We start from the raw sequence: 20,135 nt of genomic DNA on the forward strand, positions 1-20,135 counted from the left end.
AGGATAATAGGATCCAACAGTTCATTAAGAAGATTATTCACCATGACCAAGTGGGATTTATCCCCAGGATGCAAGGCTGGTTCAACACTCGTAAAACAATCAATGTGATAGATCATATCAACAATAGAAAAAACAAGAACCATAGGATCCTCTCAATAGATGCAGAGAAAGCATTTGACAAAATACAGCATCCATTCCTGATCCAAACTCTTCACAGGTAGGGATAGAGCAAATATTCCTCAGTATCTTAAAAGCCATCTATGAAAAGCCCACAGCAAATATCGTTCTCAATGGGGAAACACTGGGAGCCTTTCCCCTAAGATCAGGAACACAACAGGGATGTCCACTCTCACCCTTATATTCAACATAGTACTGGAAGTCCTAGCCTTAGCAATCAGGCAACAAAAAGAAATAAAAGGCATTCAAATTGGCAAAGAAGAAGTCAAACTCTCCCTCTTCGCAGATGACATGATACTGTACATAGAAAACCCACAAGACTCCACCCCAAGATTGCTAAAATTCATACAGCAATTTGGCAGTGTGGCAGGATACAAAATCAATGCCCAGAAATCAGTGTCATTTCTATACACTAACAATGAGACTGAAGAAAGAGAAATTAAGGAGTCAATCCCATTTACAATTGCACCCAAAAGTATATATATAAAAAGTATATATATAAAGAACTTATTAAACTCAACAGCAAAGAAACAAACAACCCAATCATGAACAGAAAGACATGAACAGAAATTTCTCCAAAGAGGACATACACATGGCCCACAAGCACATGAGAAAATGCTCTGCATCACTTGCCATCAGGGAAATACACATCAAATCCACAATGAGATACCACCACCCGCAGTGAGAATGGTGAAAATTAACAAGACAGGAGACAACAAATGTTGGAGAAGATATGGAGAAAAGGGGAAGCCTCTTGCACTGTTGGTGGGTGCAGCCACTCTGGAAAACTGTGGAGGTTCCTCAAAGAGTTAATAATTGAGCTATCCTATGACCTAGGAATTGCACTCCTGGGGATTTACCTCAAAGATACAGATGCTGTGAAAAGCCAAGACACCTACACCCCAATGTTTATAGCAGCAATATCCACAGTAGTCAAACTGTGGGAGGAACCTCAGTGTCCATCGACAGATGAATGGATAAAGAAGATGTGGTCTATATATACAATGGAATATTACTCAGCCATTACAAATGACGAATACCCACCATTTGCTTCGACATGGATGGAACTTGAGGCTATTATGCTGAGTGAAGTAAGTCAATTGGAGAAGAACAATCATATGGTTTCACTCATATGGGGAATTTAAGAAATATTGAAAGAGATTAATGGGAAAGGAAAGAAAACTAGTGGGAAAAATGAGAGAGGGTGACAGAACATGAGAGGCTCCTAACTCTGGGAAATGAACAAGAGGTAGTGGAAGGGGAGATGGGTGGGGGGATGAGGTGACTGGGTGTGAGCACTGAGGGGCGTACTTGATGGGATGAGCACGGGGTGTCATACTATATGTTGGCAAACTGAGCTCCAATAAGAAAAATAATAAAAGAATAAATAACAAGAGAAAGAAAAAAAGAAATCAGAAAGCATCAAAATTATACCATAAGGATCCCCAAACTTCTTTTGAGTCCTTTCTTTGTATTCACTTACTAGTTTTTCAATAAATATTTATTATCTACTTTGCACTTGTGGGATGGTAGGTGTTTTGCTACTTTATCCAAACTTCTCATATAAAAGGTGCTCTTGTATATATGGTCTCCTCTGCTCCCTTGAATTTGATAATAAAGTGTTTTTTACTCCTCAATCATTTATTGGGTACCAGGCGTGCATTAGTCACTATACTAGACAGGCATTTCAAAAAAAGTGACAGCAAATTAGCAGACTCACGTGTAAACAGCAGAACCAGGCTAATAAGCATGCTAATATAGACACATGGACATGTGACGTTACTCAAAGTAAAGAAAAACTAATTGTCACATTAGTTAGGAGGAAACTTGGTAATAGAAAAGACATTTCAACTGGGCCTTAAATAATAGGTCAAATAATCTTGGATGAGAAGGAGGAGGCTGGGATAGGAGGAAGAGGCTAAAAAGAAGGAGGAAGCTGACAGGGAGGAGGTTGACAGGAAAGGACAAGGCTGACAGAGGGAAGGAGGCTGGCAGGGAAGAGGACACTGGTAGGGAGGAAAAACTGATAGGGAAGCACTGCTGGGTGAGCTGTGGGCTGCGGGGCAAGATGCCAATCCCCATGGGGCAGGCAGTTCTGGTGACACAGCTGGTCAGCTGAGTGCTCAGGACCCCCCGATACCACATCACTCAGGATTTACTCCTTCCAGCCACGGGGGGAGAGGGGCGAAGAGGGCAGCATCCAGGAGGCCCCGGGGCATCTACCTACTGCGACCTGTAGAGGTTGGGCCCCTGTGCGGGGGGAGGGCGCACACGTGTGCTCAGAGGGGCTGCTGCCCAACTTCCAGCCTGCCATCTCCCACCCACCCTAATCCACCCCTGCCCCTTCCCCGTGCCCACCGTGCTCTTGGCCCTCTTTGCCCTCCAAGGGCCACACCCGGCTGTTCAAAGCCCTCACCAAGCGGAGGCAATGACAAGCTATAAAAAATGATTTTTGTTTTCTCGGGATGATCCCAGTAAGCAGGAGGCCACACCGAGTTTCATGACCTTGGGGCTTGACCAGAACCAGTGATCTCAGGGTGACCGTGTCCCGCAGACTCCACCAGCCTGATCCTGCCGAGGACTTTTTCCTTGAATGGGATAGCGGTTGTGTGTATACGTGTGGGAGTCAGTGACACAAGGCGGTGTGGGAAAGGTCGGCCAGGGCCCCTGCTGCAGAGCCGGATCTGCCTGGTGAGTGCAGAGTCCCGCGCCCCGCGAGGGTGAGAGAGCTGGGTGGGCATCAGCCAGTGCCCTGAGACAGGAATGTGGGTGCTTCTGGTTCGGATGGTTGCTGCTGAAGGAGGAGCCCAGAAGCCGTGGTCTCAGGTTCTCACTGCCCAGGGCCGAGAGCCAAGATGGTCAGATCCCTGTTCTGAGATGGTTTTAGGGATTTCCAGCTGTGGTGACAGCCCGGGTATATTTCTTTGATGAGCATCAAAATGGCAGATTATATTTCCAAAGGTGACTGGGATGGTCCCTCCACCCCCACAGGCTCGTGGCCTTGTCACCTTGCCTCACAGAACAGGTGGAGTCCTTTCCTCCTCCCTCTGAATCTGGGCTGGCCCTGGGACCACCCTGCCTCTGGGGCTACCCTGCCCCTTGGAATGCAGCAGAAAGGACGTTCTGAGACTTTGAAGCCCAATTATTTCTTTTAATTTTATTTATTTCTTCATGAGAGACGCAGAGAGAGAGAGAGGCAGAGACATAGGTAGAGGGAGAAGCAGACCCCATACGGGGAGCCTGATGTGGGACTCAATCCCAGGATTCCAGGATCACGCCTGAGCCAAAGGCAGGCGTCCCTGAAGCCCAAGTATTGAAGAAAATCTGGCAGCTCCCATGTAAGAAGTCCAACTACCATGATTCTGCAAGCTTTCGAGGAAGCCGAAGCTAGCTCCATGGGGAGGCCATCTGGGGAGGCAGGTGTCTGGCCAGCCGAGGAGCCAGACGACACGTGAGTTAGAAAGTCATCTTGGGCATTTCAGCCCCAGCACAGGCGGGGCCTAGCTTTGCTAAGGAGGGTGGTTCCTGGTGGTCTGTTTTATTGGTGGCCTTCAAGGAACCTCATCTCTCAGTATCCATGGTAGGGCATAGTCCTCTTCCCTTGAACCCTGGCTGGGCTGGTAACTTGCTTTAGCCAATAGAACGTGGATGATGACGCACCACTATTTGGCCCAAGTGTGCAGCTTCCTCTTTTGCATCTTTAGGAGCATTTATATAGCCACAGAAGAGGTCTGGCTACCCCAGTAGAGAAGCCACAGAGAGAGGCCTCAAAGGAGAGGCCCTAAGACTATATGGAGAGAGAAGGCAGCTCAGACATCGGGTGGCCAGTTGAAGGCTGTGCATGAATGACCACTGGTGAGACAAGCAGAACAACTCAGCTAAGTCCAGCCCAGACCACACCATCTGAAGTGAACAAAGTAGTGATTGTTTTAAATCACTACACTGTGGAGTTGGTTACATAGCAATAGAAAACAGAAGCAATTGGGTAAGAGGTGGATCTTAAAACTTGTTATTTAGGATGAAAGTAGTGGACATGCCTGTCCTGGGCTTGGCCATGTGATCTGACTAATGGAATTCAGGCTGATATAACGTGTACTTCTAGCTTCAGGTAGTTCACATGATTCAGCTGGTCTCTGGTGTCTGGTCCTGGGCTATAAGAAGAGCTGGCTGGGTGACTCCTGCTCTTTAGTCTGTGTTCCAGACCCGCAGACATGTAGGGCAGACCTACTTAGAGGCGAACCACCTCAGCCAATCCACAGACCAGTGAGCAAGAAACACAACGTTAGTTGTCAGGAGCCAGAGAGCTGAGACCGGAGTGTTGCTGCTGCTATAAAATCTGACTCCTGTGCTCAGCCAACTGAATCCCATCTAAATGCTTCCTTCAGTGGAACCTTTACAGCTTCCTGATGGGCTGCTCTTGCAGGGCTAAATCTCAAAACCCATCCTGTGCCCCACTGTGGTGGATTCTGACTCCAGATAAATAGGAAGGTGTTGAATAGAAGAGAGTTACATCCCAGAATGTCAGTGGTCATGTTATTGTCCAAATTCTGGGGAAATTTGTTTGGGCCAGGAGTTTTGAAATGTTTGAGCAAAGACTGAAGAACACAGTACTGATGATTCTGTTTGTTGTCTTCTTGCTGCTGTATTCAGGATGCTGGCTGAGGCTGCTAGCTGGGGCTCTCAGGGGTTGGATTAACTAATGCAAATCTGGCCCAATATGTGCAGCTCCCCAGGGGACACTGAAAGGCCATATAGCACCTAAGCAGTGGAAAGGAATTCAGACTTATGGCACCTGGAAGCCTCTCCCCCACCTCCTTTTTTTGTCACTAGGAGTGGATTGATCAAAGAAGTATTTGGATCTTTCAAAGCATGCTCCCTGACCTTCCATATACGTGGCTCATGCTTCTACAGCACTGGCCAAGTGCTCTGTTCTAAGTAGTTGGCGTATTAAGTCGTTTAAATCCCAAGCAATCCAATGAAGTGAGTGACAGTATTATATTGACAGAGAAATTGAGACACAGAGAAAGAGTTTTCTCAAAATGACATGGCTAGAAAGTGGCAAAGGCAGCATTCCAACCCGGATACTCCTACCTTGGAGCCCAGGCTGTAGAGTAGGATTAGAGGAGGCTGGGCAGTGACATCGTTAGAGGTGGTTCCCTGGTACTGATGGGGATGGGAGGCACCGAGGATGACCATATCCAGCATGGTTATTACAGTGACAGCAGAATAGGTGCAGTGACCATGGTGTAGGGACAACCAGTGAAGGCCCCGGTACTTGGCATACCACTCTGTGCAGTCCTGCCCCTGGCCGGCCAGCAATATGACTTTACTATTCTGCTGCCCCTGGCTCTGTACCCCAGTTTGGTAGGAAGCAAGGTGACCACCTCACCGTTTATGTTTATTATGTTTCGTGGACCCAGGAAGCATGTATGAGCAACTTCTTAAGATATCTTGGTAAGATACAGGTGTGATGGAGTAAAACAAACAAACAAACAAAATTCAAGAAGAACACACTTTAGCAAAGTTTGGTATAATCCAGTTTTCTGGAGCCTGTGGGGACCTCCTGATCTAAAGTGAAAGACAGGCCAGAGCCCCTGTCATTCCCTGCCATAAAGAAGGACAAACAGTACCTGTAAGTCATTTTGGAAATGTGAGGCAGCACATCCCACATACCACTTAGAATCTTCTGCTCTAATGCATTTTGGTTCAAGAAGGGGACACCTGTGAGTGGCATTTCATCTGGTATAGGCTGTAGTACAAATCTGGTGACTCTTTTCTCATGACCCAGCAGATCTGTGAACGAATTTAAGTCCCATTCGTGTCAATTTCTGGGAAGAATCTGAGATTTTATCCTACTTGCAAACTTAAAAGGTAGCTCTGGGTACCGCACGCCTCACCTGCTGCCATGGTTTTCTCATCTCTGCCAACTTTATGCACCAACACAAGGAATAGGGCAGTCTTGCCTCCCCCAGCCCCTGAAAATAGTAAAGCCCTGATGAATTTATTCAGATTTTTCCAATCAGAAAATCTGGAAAGAAGTTATTTTCGTTTCCATATATGTTGAAGGTTTGTGTTTGGTCAAAAAATTTTTTTTTCCAGCTGTTCTCTCTTTATTTTATTTTTTTTAATTTATTTTTTATTGGTGTTCAATTTACTAACATACAGAATAACCCCCAGTGCCCGTCACCCATTCACTCCCACCCCCCGCCCTCCTCCCCTTCTACCACCCCTAGTTCGTTTCCCAGAGTTAGCAGTCTTTACGTTCTGTCTCCCTTTCTGATATTTCCCACACATTTCTTCCCCCTTCCCTTATATTCCCTTTCACTATTATTTATATTCCCCAAATGAATGAGAACATATAATGTTTGTCCTTCTCCGACTGGCTTACTTCACTCAGCAAATTTTAATTCCACATGGGGAGACAATAATCTTTTTGGTGCTTATGGACTCTAAGTGTTTGAATCCCTCACAATTTGCCTCTGACTCTATCCTCAACTTCACAAAAACAAGTGATGCTCTGGGAGTCACTACATTATTGTTACTTTGTCACCCAGAAACTGGCAGTCTTACAATAAGGAGGTCTACTGAAAGTTCATGCACAGTGGCCCCTTGGACACTGGCAATTCCAGTGGCTGGCTGGAATATGGGTCCCATGCCATAATGCCCAGGGTACAGGGGTGGTTTCCTGTAGCTACAACACCATCCCTTGGGAGACAAGGGATGGAGAGTGAATGGTTCTTTTTTAAGATTTTGCTTACTAAAACACTACTAGGATTTCTGCTTCCTGTGCCCTCAACTTTGGGCTCTGACAATCAAATGGCCTCTCTAGCTAGTGTAGTAGTGCTTCCACCAGTGAACACAATAATGGTTCCATTGACTCAGAAACCAAGACTGCCATGTAGCCTTTTTTGGGCTCCTGGTGTAGCAGGAAAACATGATCTTCTGGATGTGGAGGCCAAGAAAATTAAGGCCATTCCACCTTAAGTTCAGTGTTAGCACAAGTACAGCCATCTCAGGCCCATGTGAATAAGAGCTGAACTTTACCTTACTTCAGTTAAGCCCCATATTAGAATGAGAACAGAGCCCAAGCCAGTGGCAGGAAGTCCCATATCAGAATGTAAACAGAACTTGAGAAATTCCTCCACCCCTTCTGGAGGTCCCCTAGACCAGCCCATAAAACTAAACTGAAACCCACCTCAGGGTCCAAGTCCCTGCTCCGCTGTGTCGGGTATACTTGGACCCAAGCTCGAGCTTGTAAATAAACCCTTGTGTGTTTGCATCGGTGTCAGCTCCTCGGTGGTTTCTCGGATCCGTAATCTTGGGCACAACACTGGACAAGCTGCTTAGCTTCTTCTTATGCTCTCAAAGCATATGCTGCCCCTCATGAGCTTTTCCAAGAGAGTGCAGCTCTTATCTCTGGATGTATTGCCAATCTTCTGACTCTCAGGGGGATGGGTGCTCTGAAGGAGCACACAGAGGTACATCATTTGCAATTCCACATGCCATCTGTAGCTTTGTAAGCTAATACCTTGAGTGGACAGGGTTCTTCCAGCACCCCCATAATGGAGGTCACATTTCCCCCTTTTTAGGCACTACAATCTGGGCTAAAGTTGCTTCAAGAAACCCAAATGGCTTCATCTTTAGTTCCCATGAAGCCTTGCTAGCACACCTGCAGATAAGCCTCCTCCACACCTACCTGTCCCTGGCAGGACCCCATTCTACTCATACTCTCTCTTGAACACAACAAGGCTCACGTGTTCTGATCCCGCAGAATAGGCTCCAGTCAATAGAAGCTAAAGAATACAGACGGCTCATTCCACACAGAGATTGGCTATCATTTTACGGTTTTGTAAAAGCCTCGAGGAAAATTTCCTATGTAAGTGTTAACATAAGAAACTTTCCACATATTTAGAATAAGAAAATAGAATGGTACACATATTGAAGGATAGCAATTTGAGTTGTAATGGTAATCCTGTAGTAGCTTCTCTTGTTTTCATATTAACATTTAATTATAGTGTTCGAGGAACTGTCTCATAAAACAAGTAAACCAAGAGAAAATGGTGATTATCATTTGTTCATGATTCAATTTTCATCTATAAGCCAGCTGACAGTGGCATTTGATATGTTCACTTTGTGTCTCCTCATAAATTTTTGGCATATATCAGCTGGATGGATGTTACGTATTTGAAATATAAATGTCATAAAAATTAATCCCCCCAGCACTACAGCCGCAGCAACAGCGATCAGTGCATGTCCTGGAAATGGCAATGGTACTTCGTCAACATAAATCTGCAACAGAAAAAGCAAAGTATTTTAGCTTCCTGAATCTAGTCACTGACCACGTGGAATTTTATATGATTTCCATAACAGTGGAGACACTATTGATCAACTTAGCAAACTTCTCAGATACATATAGACCTTCGGCATCCACAAAGCCTAGAAACAATCTCTCGACAATCTGGCAAGTCACGATTTACACACAATACAGAATAAGAATCCTATCCGCTGTCCAATGCCTCCGTGCAAGGACTTTAATGGCAGAGGTAGGCAAGATACTTAAACAGCAGGGAAGAGAGCTGTATTCCATTACAGAGGAATGGACAGAGGGCTGTGGATGTGAAACTGCTGAGGATGACCAGGGAATGGGCTTCCTGGGCTAGATCTCCAAAAGTAAGTGGATTAATAAAAGAGAAGGAGAAGAATGGGCAGTCCGGGAACAGGGAATAGCATGTGCTATTTCAAGCTATCATCTATGTAGAAAAATCCTCTATGTGCTAACATAGGGAAACTTCTGTTTCCCTCTGTTCAAAATGCTTCCTACACCTGGATGGACAAAAAAAAAAAAAAAGGTTCCTTGAAGAGAGACAGGATTGTTGACAAAGAGGCACAGAGGTGTCTTTTTCTCTGAGACATGAGGGAAGGTTGGGTGCCACTTATGTTCAATGTGGAAGTGGAAGCATCTAGGGGTGCCTGGGGAGCTCAGCCATTGTGTGTGTACCTTTGGCTCAGGGTGTGAACCCGGGATCCTGGGGTCAAGTCTGCATCAGGCACCCTGCAGGGAGCCTGCTTCTCCCTCTGCCTGTGTCTCTGCCCCTCTCTGTGTCTGGATTCAACCCCAGAATCATAACAGAGTGTATTCTAGACCCACTGTCCCTTTACTGCCAAAATACGTCAATTTGTATTTCTTGGACACATTCATTTAAATAACCACAGGGGATCCCTGCGTGGTTCAGCAGTTTAGTGTCTGCCTTCAGCCCAGGGCATGATCCTGGGGTCCTGGGATAGAGTCCCACATCGGCCTCCCTGCATGGGGCCTGTTTTTCACCTCTGCCTGAGTCTCTGCCTCTCTCTCTGTGTCTCTCATGAATAAATAAATAAAATCTTAAAAAAAAATAAATAACCACAGTGTAATTACCAAAATCAAGGAATTAACATTGAGACAATGCTGTTACCCAATTTACAGTGTTATTCAAATTTTGTCCATTATAGTGCACAAATATCCCCATTGTTTCAGATACTTTCAAATAAGATTTCAACGGATTTGAGAAACTTCATATTGTTTTTCTATTGTTTCTTAATGATTCTCTTCCTTTACTAACTGTGCAATCACTTCCTATCTTTCTTTTATTCATTTTTTGGTTCCTCCTTCATTCCTGAAGCTTTGTGTCCTTCTGCTGATGCTTCTTTTCAGCCTGAACTTCTTTGTGCATTTTTAACAGGAGGAGTTCTGCCAACAGTGGATTACCTTAGTTTTCCTTCATCTAGATGCTTTTATTTCTCCTTCATTCCTGAAGGATATTTTCACTACATATAGAATTCTGGATAGGTGGTCCTTCCTCCCTACCCAACCCTGGTTCCTAGTACATTAGCGATGCTAGGCAATTTTCTTGTAGCTTTCATAGTATCTGAGGAAAAGTCAAACATCATTCAATTATTGTTCACTTGCATGGTTCTTGTTGTTGTTTTGGCTTCTTTCAAGATTTTTTTTAATCTTTGATTTTTAGTAGTTTGGTTATTGTATGTTTAGACAGGACCTCTATATCTTGTTCTGGATTCACTAAGCTTCTTGAATATGTAAATTTATGTCTTCACCAAATTTGGGATACTTTCAGCCTTTGTTATTTCCTCTTCTCCTCCTCCTTTTCTCCTTCCTCCTCCTCACCCTCCTCCTTCCTCCCATTCTTCCTTCTTCTTCCTTTTTTCTGTATCAATCCCTTTTTGCTATCCTTCATGGACTCTGGGGACATAAAGGTCAGACCTCTTGATACTATCACATAGGTCCCTGAGGCCATTATTTTTAGTCCCTTTTCTTCAGAGTGGATTTCTACTGATTTATTTTCAAATTCACTGACTTTTTTTTTCTCTGCATATATGTTTTGCTAGCCAGTCTATCCAGTGATTTTTAAATTTTAGATATTGTATTTTTCAGTTCTAAAATTTCCATTTGGTTCTTTTTTTATAGCTTCCATTTCTCTGCAGAGAATTTCCCCCTTTCCCCTTTCAGTCATTTCAAAAGAGCACACCTTGACTTCCTGGAGCCTGGTTACCATGGCTAGTTGAAAACATTTGTCTGATCATTTCATTGGCCACATCAATTGCTGATTGCTTTTGCTTTTGAGAATCAATTATATTTTCTTAGTTATTGGCATATTAAGTAATTCTGGATTTTATCCTGGACATCTAAGATGTTTATGTTGTGAGACTCTAGGTCCCATTAAACATTCTCTGGGAAAATGTTGGGGTTTGGGACACCTGGGTGGCTCAGCAGTTGGGCGCCAGCCTTCGGCTCAGCCCTCTGTCTTTGTCTCTTTCTTTCTTTTTGTGTCTCTCATGAATAAATAAATATTTTTTTAAATGTTGGGGTTTTTGTGTGTTTTAGCAATTGGCCACACTGATTGAGATCCGTTCAAGTTATACTTTATTCTCTGTGGTGGCTCAGTGTCCATTTAATATCAAAACTTTGGCTATGTTATTGTGTCTTTCTGGTTCCTTTGTCACTCAAGGGTTATTCCAGACCTTTATAGTGGTGTTTATATTGCAGTTTTATTTTGAAGCCCTTGCTATGCTTCTTTGTTTTTGTTTTTTGGAACGACAATATTTTTGCCAATTTTATTTTATTTTTCAAGTTTTTACTTACACTCCAACTAGTTAACACAAGTTTACAGCAGTATGGATCCATTATTGGGGCTGGCCTTAGGGCAAGGTTGGGATAGAAAAAGGAGAGGGGTGGGAAAAGAAGGAGGAAGGGGAGAGGGAAAGAGGAAGGGTGGGAGGGGAGAGAGAGAGATTTTATTTTTGATACTGTGGTATCTATATTTAATAATTAATGAGTGGTTAATCAGTTTAATCAAATCTTCATTCCTCCTCACCCCACCTCCCCCACAAGTAGCCAATGTCATTATATAAAGAAGAAAATTTGAATTATTGTACATCATGGAGGTAATTTGGGGAGACTGACTTTGGTTCCCGATACTTTTGCATCTTGATAGCTTTTGGTGTATTAAGATTCTACTGTTACAATGAAGATAATCAGGAAGATTGTAATGGAAATTAAAATGTCATAGATATATGTTTCTATGGGAATATGTGGTGAGAGGAAAGGTGGTACAAGTCTGAAAACTGACTTAAATATAGAAGATGGAGAGAGAACAAAAACAAATCCAGGCATTTATTAAAATGCTCCCAGCACTGATGGGTCCTGCTATGTGTCATGCACTCTACCTTCATCATTACTGACAATGTCACTACCACTCTCCAGGATCTCTTGTCTCCAAGCCCTGTCCATCACACAAATTATGCCATTTTCCTCTTTAGTGTCTCTTGCACGGACATTTGTCATGTTACTTCCCCAGCCATCACCCCATCAGTATCTTGTGCATTTACTATACCTGAAATTCTTCAACTAAGTTACAAAAAGTAACCCCTGGAACAACAGACACTCTAAAGTGAAAAAGCTCAGAGCCCTGTGGAGAAAAACATACCCAGTCATTAGCAGCATTGAAACTTATGTTCCTTTAAGTTAAAATATACACTAGGGCCGATTTCTTTATAGATGTTGCATAGAAAAATCCATTCCCCTTCCTAAGTCTCTCAGGCATCCACTTTATATACCAAAATAAAAATGGAGGGAGAAGGACAATAGCTGATACTTCTTTATAGAATGAAGAAACATAAACACAAAACCTAACACGGCCTTGACAAGTAATTTGGGCTAATGTTCATATTCATGGTTTTGATATGTCCACTCACTTTTATGGGCTTTTATAACAATTACCTAGATTATATCAACTTTGTGTTGTCTTCTGATACACAGCTGAAACCAAAAGACATATCTGTGTACATCCAGGTGAAAAATACCAAACCAATTTTTCCCCTAAATTTTGGAAATACCCTTTCTGCCCCACCTTCAAAAATAATCTATTAGTTGTGCCTATCAGCTCAAAAAATAGTAAGTTAATGTTAAATTCAACTTCCAGATACCTTTAGAAATGACAATATCAAGGAAAAGGAAAAATAAACACTCTCCATATACTTTAAAGATGCAATTTCTACCATTGATGGATACCTATGCTTTAAAACTTAAACCAATCTTACTTTAGACATATGTGTTTTGTTTGAATGGATAAAGAAGATGTGGTTTAGGTATACAATGGAATATTCCTCAGCCATTAGAAATGACACCCACCATTTGCTTCGACGTGGATGGAACTGGAGGGTATGATGCTGAGTGAAATGAGTCAATCGGAGAAGGACAAACATTATATGGTCTCATTCATTTGGGGAATGTAAAAAATAGTGAAAGGGAATATAAGGGAAGGGAGAAGAAGTGTGTGGGAAATATCAGAAAAGGAGACAGAACATAAAGACTCCTAACTCTGGGAAACGAACTAGGGGTAGTGGAAGGGGAGGAGGGCAGGGAGTGGGGGTGAATGGGTGATGGGCACTGAGGGGGGCACTTGACGGGATGAGCACTGGGTGTTATTCTGTATGTTGGCAAATTGAACACCAATAAAAATAAATTTATTATAAAAAAAACAAAACAGGAAAAACAAAAATGCTGTCCACTTACCTTTATACTTAAGTTGAGGCCTAAAGGATTATATACTGGAGCATTAAGACGTGATTCTAAGTAATTTTTCAATTTTTTTACATTTTCTGGTACACTGTGTTCTAAAAGCATATGAAGTATAGTTTAAGCACACTTAGGTTGTTTTCACATTTTGGATAAAATTTGCTACATACATCGAGATAATGAAGGCTTTCACTCTGTAACATGGCTAAGATACCCCAGACTTTCAGTTCTGCTTGACAACATAGAAAACATATATAGGGAAAATTAGGTCTCATAGCTAACACTGAATCTCCTCAGGGACGCCCTCAAGAAGGACAAGACCTCTGGGATGCCTGGGTGGCTCGGTCAGTTAGGTGTCTGACTCTTGATTTCAGCTCAGGTCATGATCTCAGAAACTGGGAAATTGAGCACTACTCTGGGCTCCAAGCTGGGCATGGAGTCTGCTTCAGATTCTTTCTCTTCCTCTCTGCCAGCCCCTCCCCACCCCCGTTCATGCACTTGTGCACACACACTTTCAAAAAAATAAAAATAAAAAAGGACAAGACCTCTGACCACCTTATTCAGGCTGACCTTTCCTTCTAGCCCTGTGCTCAGGACCAGTCTTAACCTGCACATACTTTGTATCTTTGGCAACGAGATAATTCAAACTTAGCAGTTGCTAAATAATTTTCAAAAGATGGCAGAACATTTTCACAATAAATCCATTTGAATATTTTCTAAAAGATGTGATCAGTTATTCTTGCCTTTCTTATAATTCATAGTGATTGCAGTGGTACAACTGTACATGAGATCTAAGGGGGATAAGGCTCTGATAGTAGAATTTGCCAGTTTCCATAGTGTAAATAGTCTCACCGTGGCTACTTTCAAGCTACGAATGGCTTAACAGTCAGTATACAAATGTTTGAATATTTAATGATCAGTGCTCAAAAGCTGGCAACATTAGATTCTCATACACTACCAGAAAGTCTTGTTAGATTTTCATCTCAAGAATGCATGTACTGTGCAGAGTAAGGCTCCCTGAATACCCAATGTCTGGCTATTTGGTAACATATTAATGGCTGATCAAAATTTCATTAAAATGTATCTATTTATCTGTCTACCTACTGATCAAGCAATTGCCGTGATGTATTTATAAACACAAAATGTGCAGGAAAAATTGTACATTTGAGGTAAAATCAAATTGTGGTAAATTTCATTTTTTTTAAAGATGTGATCATTGATCAATTGATTAACTTTTTAGTTAGGAACATTCCCCACATGGAGCCCTGTGTGGGGCTTGAACTTATGACCCTGAGATCAAGGCCTGAACTGAGGTCAAGAGTCAGATGCTTAACCAGCTGAGCCACCCAGACACCTCAAAGATTTTATTTTTAGGTAACCTCTGCACCCAATGTGGGACTCAAACTTACAACCCCCCAATCAAAAGTCATATGCTCTACTGACTGAGCCAGTCAGGCACCCCTCATTTTTCTTATTTAAAAAAATTTCCACATCTTTTAAATTATTTTACCATAGAATTTTGAAGAAACTTTGCTTATATAATTAAAAGATAATTTTTTAAGTGTTTTTTTTTTTTTTTTTTTTTTTTTTTTTTTTTTTTTACTTAAGTAATCTCTACACCCAATGTGAAGCTTGAACTCATGGCCCTGAGATCAAGAGTTGCACACTCTTCCAACTGAGCCAGCCTGGTGCCCTAGAAGACAGACTCTATAGGCTATCTGGCCACATCTTTTGGAACTTCCTCTGTAACATTGCAAAAGCAATCAAAAGAGACACGAGACCAACATGTAGCACAAATTCAATCATCTTTTGCTATTCATCTACAAAATGGATTTCAAATTCTTCAAAAATGCTTTTATGCCATGAAATCCAGGGCACTGAAAGTAATAATGAAATATGTGAGAGACAAGAGAAGGAGAGTAAACAGCAGTGTACCAGTGGATCCAAATTCTTCTCCAAAGAGGGGCACATGGGAGGCTCAGCCAGTTAGGCCTCCAACTCTTGGTTGTTCCTTGTGTAAACAGGTTTTATAAGCCACTTACCTAGGTAATAACAACATTACTTATAAGACAAAACAGCCATAGAAGAAAGCAAACCCTACTTAGTTTCCAGTTTTCCCTCCTGTTCACTTCAGTTACGGTCACCAGATAAGGAGTTTCCACTGGGATATGTCCATCCTCGCTGTAAATTTCCAAAGACACTGGATACTGTGTAACTGGAAACTTAAATCGAGGAACCTAAAGTGCAAATTCCAAGAATGAACATCAATTTGGAAAATTCAAGACTAATTTCAATTCCTCTGTAAAAAAAAGTATTGAATAGATATGCATCACCCAAGAGTTTGGTCTTCCTAAATGACATGTGCCTCTTAGGCGTTCCACCTTCTCAGAACATGAGAAGCAATCTTACAGTAGAATCAAAAGTAATACACAATTAGTGTGGTAACAAAATTTGTAATTTTCTATTGGCCTTTTTCAGGAGTCTGCTATGATGACATTCACACTTTTTTGGCTAACTCATATCTCATAGGGTGCTGCATGAATTGGATCCTGCCCAGCTCCCTTATACCTCTCTCCTGGCCAGTCAGGATCTTTTCAGCCATGTTCTTGAAACTCAGGCTCTGGAGTCAGAGGTCAAATCCAGCTCTCTCACATACTAATGATTTGATCTTTGGCAAATTTACCTACCTCTAATTAAATGAGACAAACCATGGAGCATGCTCAGAGCTGTGTTTCATAGACAGTAAATGCTCAAGAAACATTACTGTAATTCAGAAAGGGGAGAGTTGTAGGGGTGTGTATAATAGCCCTCACAGTTCATTGAATGCTAACTCTATGCCTCATATGGTATTAAATGATTTTATCTTTATATAGAGGATTTTATTTTAAAAAATAAACAACTTTACTTTGAAAAGCCTTTATATGGAAATAAAAATCACTTAATACAATGCTATATATGTATATATACAGAGTCTGTAATGCTATTATATAGTCTTACAAGACCTTGAAATAGACCTACTTGAAAGTTATATTAAGTGTACATTTAAGTTAGTAACACAAACACCAATAATCCATTTAATACACTTTTGAATGCTTTGAGAGACTAACAGAATATTTGACACAGAATCCTTTCTCTTAACCAACATACTCTCCTGTCCTCTATTTTGTCACTACTACCAGACTCAGCTTCTTGATTACAAGGACTTCAACTTCTACATTCCCACCACTGATACACATTAGACACTCAATAAATTTTTTATGAATCAATATCCATCATAAACTAGTACAGTGTATGACAGGTTACAGATTGTTTCCACAGAGATATGGGCACATGTGTTTATGAGAATCCTGTGAGGTGGGCAGTGTGGTGCAGCCATTATCCTGTTTTGCAGGAATGGTTCATTACCTTGGTTAGGGACATTTAAATCCAGATCTTTCTAGCTCTGTGTCTTATTATTTGGTTCTATGTCATAATAAGATGCTCTTTCTATGTCTCATCTTTCATTTTAAATGAAAATGCACACTTCGAAATCTTATAAATATGAAAGCACTTTGTTTCTAGGCAGTTAAAAATTACCTTACCTTTTCTCTGCAATCTGAGAAAGCAACAGCATGTGAAAACTTCTGATCATTTGTGCAATTACACTCCTCCCGAGTGGACATGTTAGCGCACTGTTTGAATTTACCAGATCTCTGTAAATAGAATATAGGCTGACTTGCTTTTCTTGTGGCAGGATTTCAGCAAACTGAGTAAATGTCGACTAAATATTTGTTTCCTGAATTAATAAAATCCCCAAGATGCTAAGAGGGGGAAAGATGCCATTAATAATGGAGTAAAATTACAGTATTTCTGAATTCTGTCTCCTTGCTTGGCCATTTGAATTCAAGTGTCAGCTGCTTGCCGGGTTGACTATCAACATGTGTGGGACCTACTGAGCCTGTGTCTTTCTGAAGGCAGCACACCAGAGCCCTCAGATTCCCTGTCCTGGGTGCCTCCCATCACATGAAAACAGAGACCTCGACATGATGCGACAGGGCTGTGGGCTCTCTGGAACCCTCTCCAAGTCTACTGTTTCTCACTTGCCTTTCTTTGTGGCGTTCACCTATCATTTAAAAATCTCCATTATAATTATCCATTTGTCATTCATTTCTTACTTGATCACTGTTCTAACAGTGATTGGCTTTTGATTTTGATAATCAATTCTATTTTTTAAAAAATCTCATTCCCCCTTTACTTCTTTTTAGGATTACCATCCCCCAGCTTCTTTTTTTTTTTTCTTCTTCTCTTTCCTGAGACAAAACTCACCACTTTAACCATTTTCAAGTGTGCTATTTGGTGAGTTTCACTACATGTGCCATGTTGTCTGCTAATTCCAGAACATTCTCATCACCCCAAATGGAAACCCTGTATCCACGAATAGTTACTCCATACTGGGGCTCCTGCTTGGCTTGGTCGGTGGAGCAGGTGACTCTTGATCTCAGGACTGTGAGTTCACATCCCATGTTGGGTGTAGAGATTGCTTGAAAATAAAATCTTTAAAAAATAGTTCTCTTCATTTCCCTCTTCCCCTTCTCCCAACCCATGTATGCATTCTATTTTCCATTTGTATGAATTTTCCTATTCCCAACACCTTATATAAGTGGAAATATACAATATTTGACCTTTTGTGTCTGTTTTCTTTTGCTCACATGTTGTTTTGTTTTTATTCATGAGAGACACACACAGAGAGAAACAGAGACACAGGCAGGGGGAGAAGCATGCTCTATGCAGGGAGCCTGATGCGGGACTCGATCGCAGGACCCCGGGGTCACACCCTGAGCTGAAGGCAGATGCTCACCCTTAGCCACCCAGGTGTCCCTCAAATGTTATTTTTGAGGGTTATCCATGTGGTAACATGCAGCAGTACTTCATTCCTTTTTACGACCAAGTAATATTCTATTGTGCAGATATTGCCTATTTTGTTTATCTATTCATTGCTTAATGGATAATTGGTTGTTTCCTCTTTTTGGCTGTTATGAAAAACGCTGTTATAAATTTTGTTTGAACATACATTTTCAATTTTTTTAGATATATATCTAAGAATAAAATTGCTGGGTTGTACAGTCATTCTATATGTTTAACTTTCTGAAGAACTTCCAAAATGTTTGCCACAACAGCTGCACTATTTTATACTCCTGACAGCAATGGATGAGGGTTCTAATGTCTCCATATCTTCACCAATATTTGTTATTTCCCATTAAAATCAATGAGATTTTGATTTACATTTACATAATGACTAATGATATTGAGCATCTTTCATGGGCTTGTTGGCCATCTGTGTATCTTTGGAGAACTATTTAGAAACTTCATCTATTTCTAACTGGGTAGTTTGTCTCTTTGGTGTGGAGTTGTAAGAGATCTTGAGATAGTCTGGATATTAGAGTCTTATCAGATATATGATTTGCAGATATTTTCTCCCATTCAGTGATGTCTTCTCACTTTCTTGACAGTGTCCTTTCATATACATACACAAGTTTTTAGTTTTGCTGAAGTTCAATTTATTTATTTCTCTGTCACTGTTTGTGCTTTAGGGTCATATTTAACAAATCACCACCTTAATCAAAGAGACAAAGATATACACTTATACTGCCTTATAAGAATTTTATATTTTAGTTCTTACATTTAGGTTTTCGATCAATTTTCAGTTAATTTTTGTGTATAGTGCAAGACAGGTGTCCAACTTCATAGTATTAAATATAGATATCCAGTTGTCCTGGCACCATTTGTTGAAAAACCTATTCTCTCTCCTTTGAGTGGCCTTGCCACATATGTCAAAACTCAACTGACCATATGGGCTCTTTATTTTATTCCATTGATAAATATGTCCATCCTTATGCCATTATCACACTCTTTTGATTACTATGTGTTTTTTTTACGTTTTATTTATTTGAGGGAGAAAGTGATAGAGCACAGGCAGAGGGAGGGGCAGAGGGAAAGGAAGAAGCAGACTCATCACTGAGCAGGGAGCTCGACACGAACTCGATTCCAGGACCTTGAGATCATGACCTGAGCCAAAGGCAGACACTTAACTGACTGAACCACCAAGATGCCCGATTACTATGGTTTCATAGTAAGTTATTATGTTATATATAACTTATAATATCATATCACCTGTAAATAGAGATAACTTTACTACTTCCTTTCCAATCTGGATGTTTTTTTCATTTCTTTTCTTTGCCTAGTTGCCCTGGTCCAATACTGAATAAAAGGGGCATGAGCTTTGTCTTGTTCTTGATTTTATGGGAAAAGCTGTTCATCTTTCAGCACTAAGTATGATGATAGCAGTGGGTAATTCATAGATGCCCTTTATCAGGTTGAGGAAGTTTCCCTTTATTACTAGTTTGTTGAGTGCTTTTCTCATAAAATGTTGGATTTTGTCAAAAGCCTTTTCTGCATCAATTGAGATGACCACGTGTATGTGCTATTAATGTGATGCATAACAGTGATGGATTTCTTATGTTAGGCCACCTTTGTGTGCCTGGGACAAATCTCCACTTGGTCATGGCATATGATCCTTTTCTGATGCTGTTGAATTTCGTTTGCTAGTATTGTTGTGGGGTTTTTTTGTCTCTATATTCATAAGGCATATTGGTTTGTAATTTTCTTGCAATGTCTTTATCTGGCTTTAGTATCAGGATAATGCTGGCCTCTTAGAATCAGTTAGGAACTCTTCTAGTTCTTTAGGAAAAGTTTGAGAACTATTGGTGTTAAATTTTCTTTAGGGATGCCTGGGTGGCTCAGTGGTTGAGTATCTGCCTTTGGTTCAGGGCATGATCCCAGGGTCCTGGGATCGAGTCTCACATAAGGCTCCTCACAGGGAGCCTTCTTCTCCCTCTGCCTGTGTCTC

At 41.4% G+C, this 20,135-nt stretch overlaps 1 protein-coding gene across 3 annotated transcripts in view; it reads right to left on the bottom strand.

The window, feature by feature from the left end:
• Positions 1 to 6,561: 6,561 nt before the first annotated feature.
• CATSPERB (cation channel sperm associated auxiliary subunit beta) overlaps positions 6,562 to 20,135 on the bottom strand; it is a 149,362-nt gene continuing 135,788 nt past the window's right edge. For 2 of the 3 annotated variants that reach the window (XM_025467827.2, XM_025467826.2), the window contains 5 exons: positions 16,831 to 16,941; positions 15,351 to 15,486; positions 13,247 to 13,347; positions 12,066 to 12,140; positions 6,562 to 8,466 (listed from right to left, as the gene is read on the bottom strand). In XM_025467827.2, coding sequence (XP_025323612.1) covers positions 8,260 to 8,466; positions 12,066 to 12,140; positions 13,247 to 13,347; positions 15,351 to 15,486; positions 16,831 to 16,941 — 630 coding nt within the window. In that variant the 3' untranslated portion in view covers positions 6,562 to 8,259. The remainder of the gene's footprint in view (positions 8,467 to 12,065; positions 12,141 to 13,246; positions 13,348 to 15,350; positions 15,487 to 16,830; positions 16,942 to 20,135) is intronic. The other variant, XR_007412245.1, reaches the window with a different exon arrangement.

The sequence above is a fragment of the Canis lupus genome, chromosome 8, assembly GCF_003254725.2.
Source record: "Canis lupus dingo isolate Sandy chromosome 8, ASM325472v2, whole genome shotgun sequence".
NCBI lineage: Eukaryota > Metazoa > Chordata > Mammalia > Carnivora > Canidae > Canis > Canis lupus.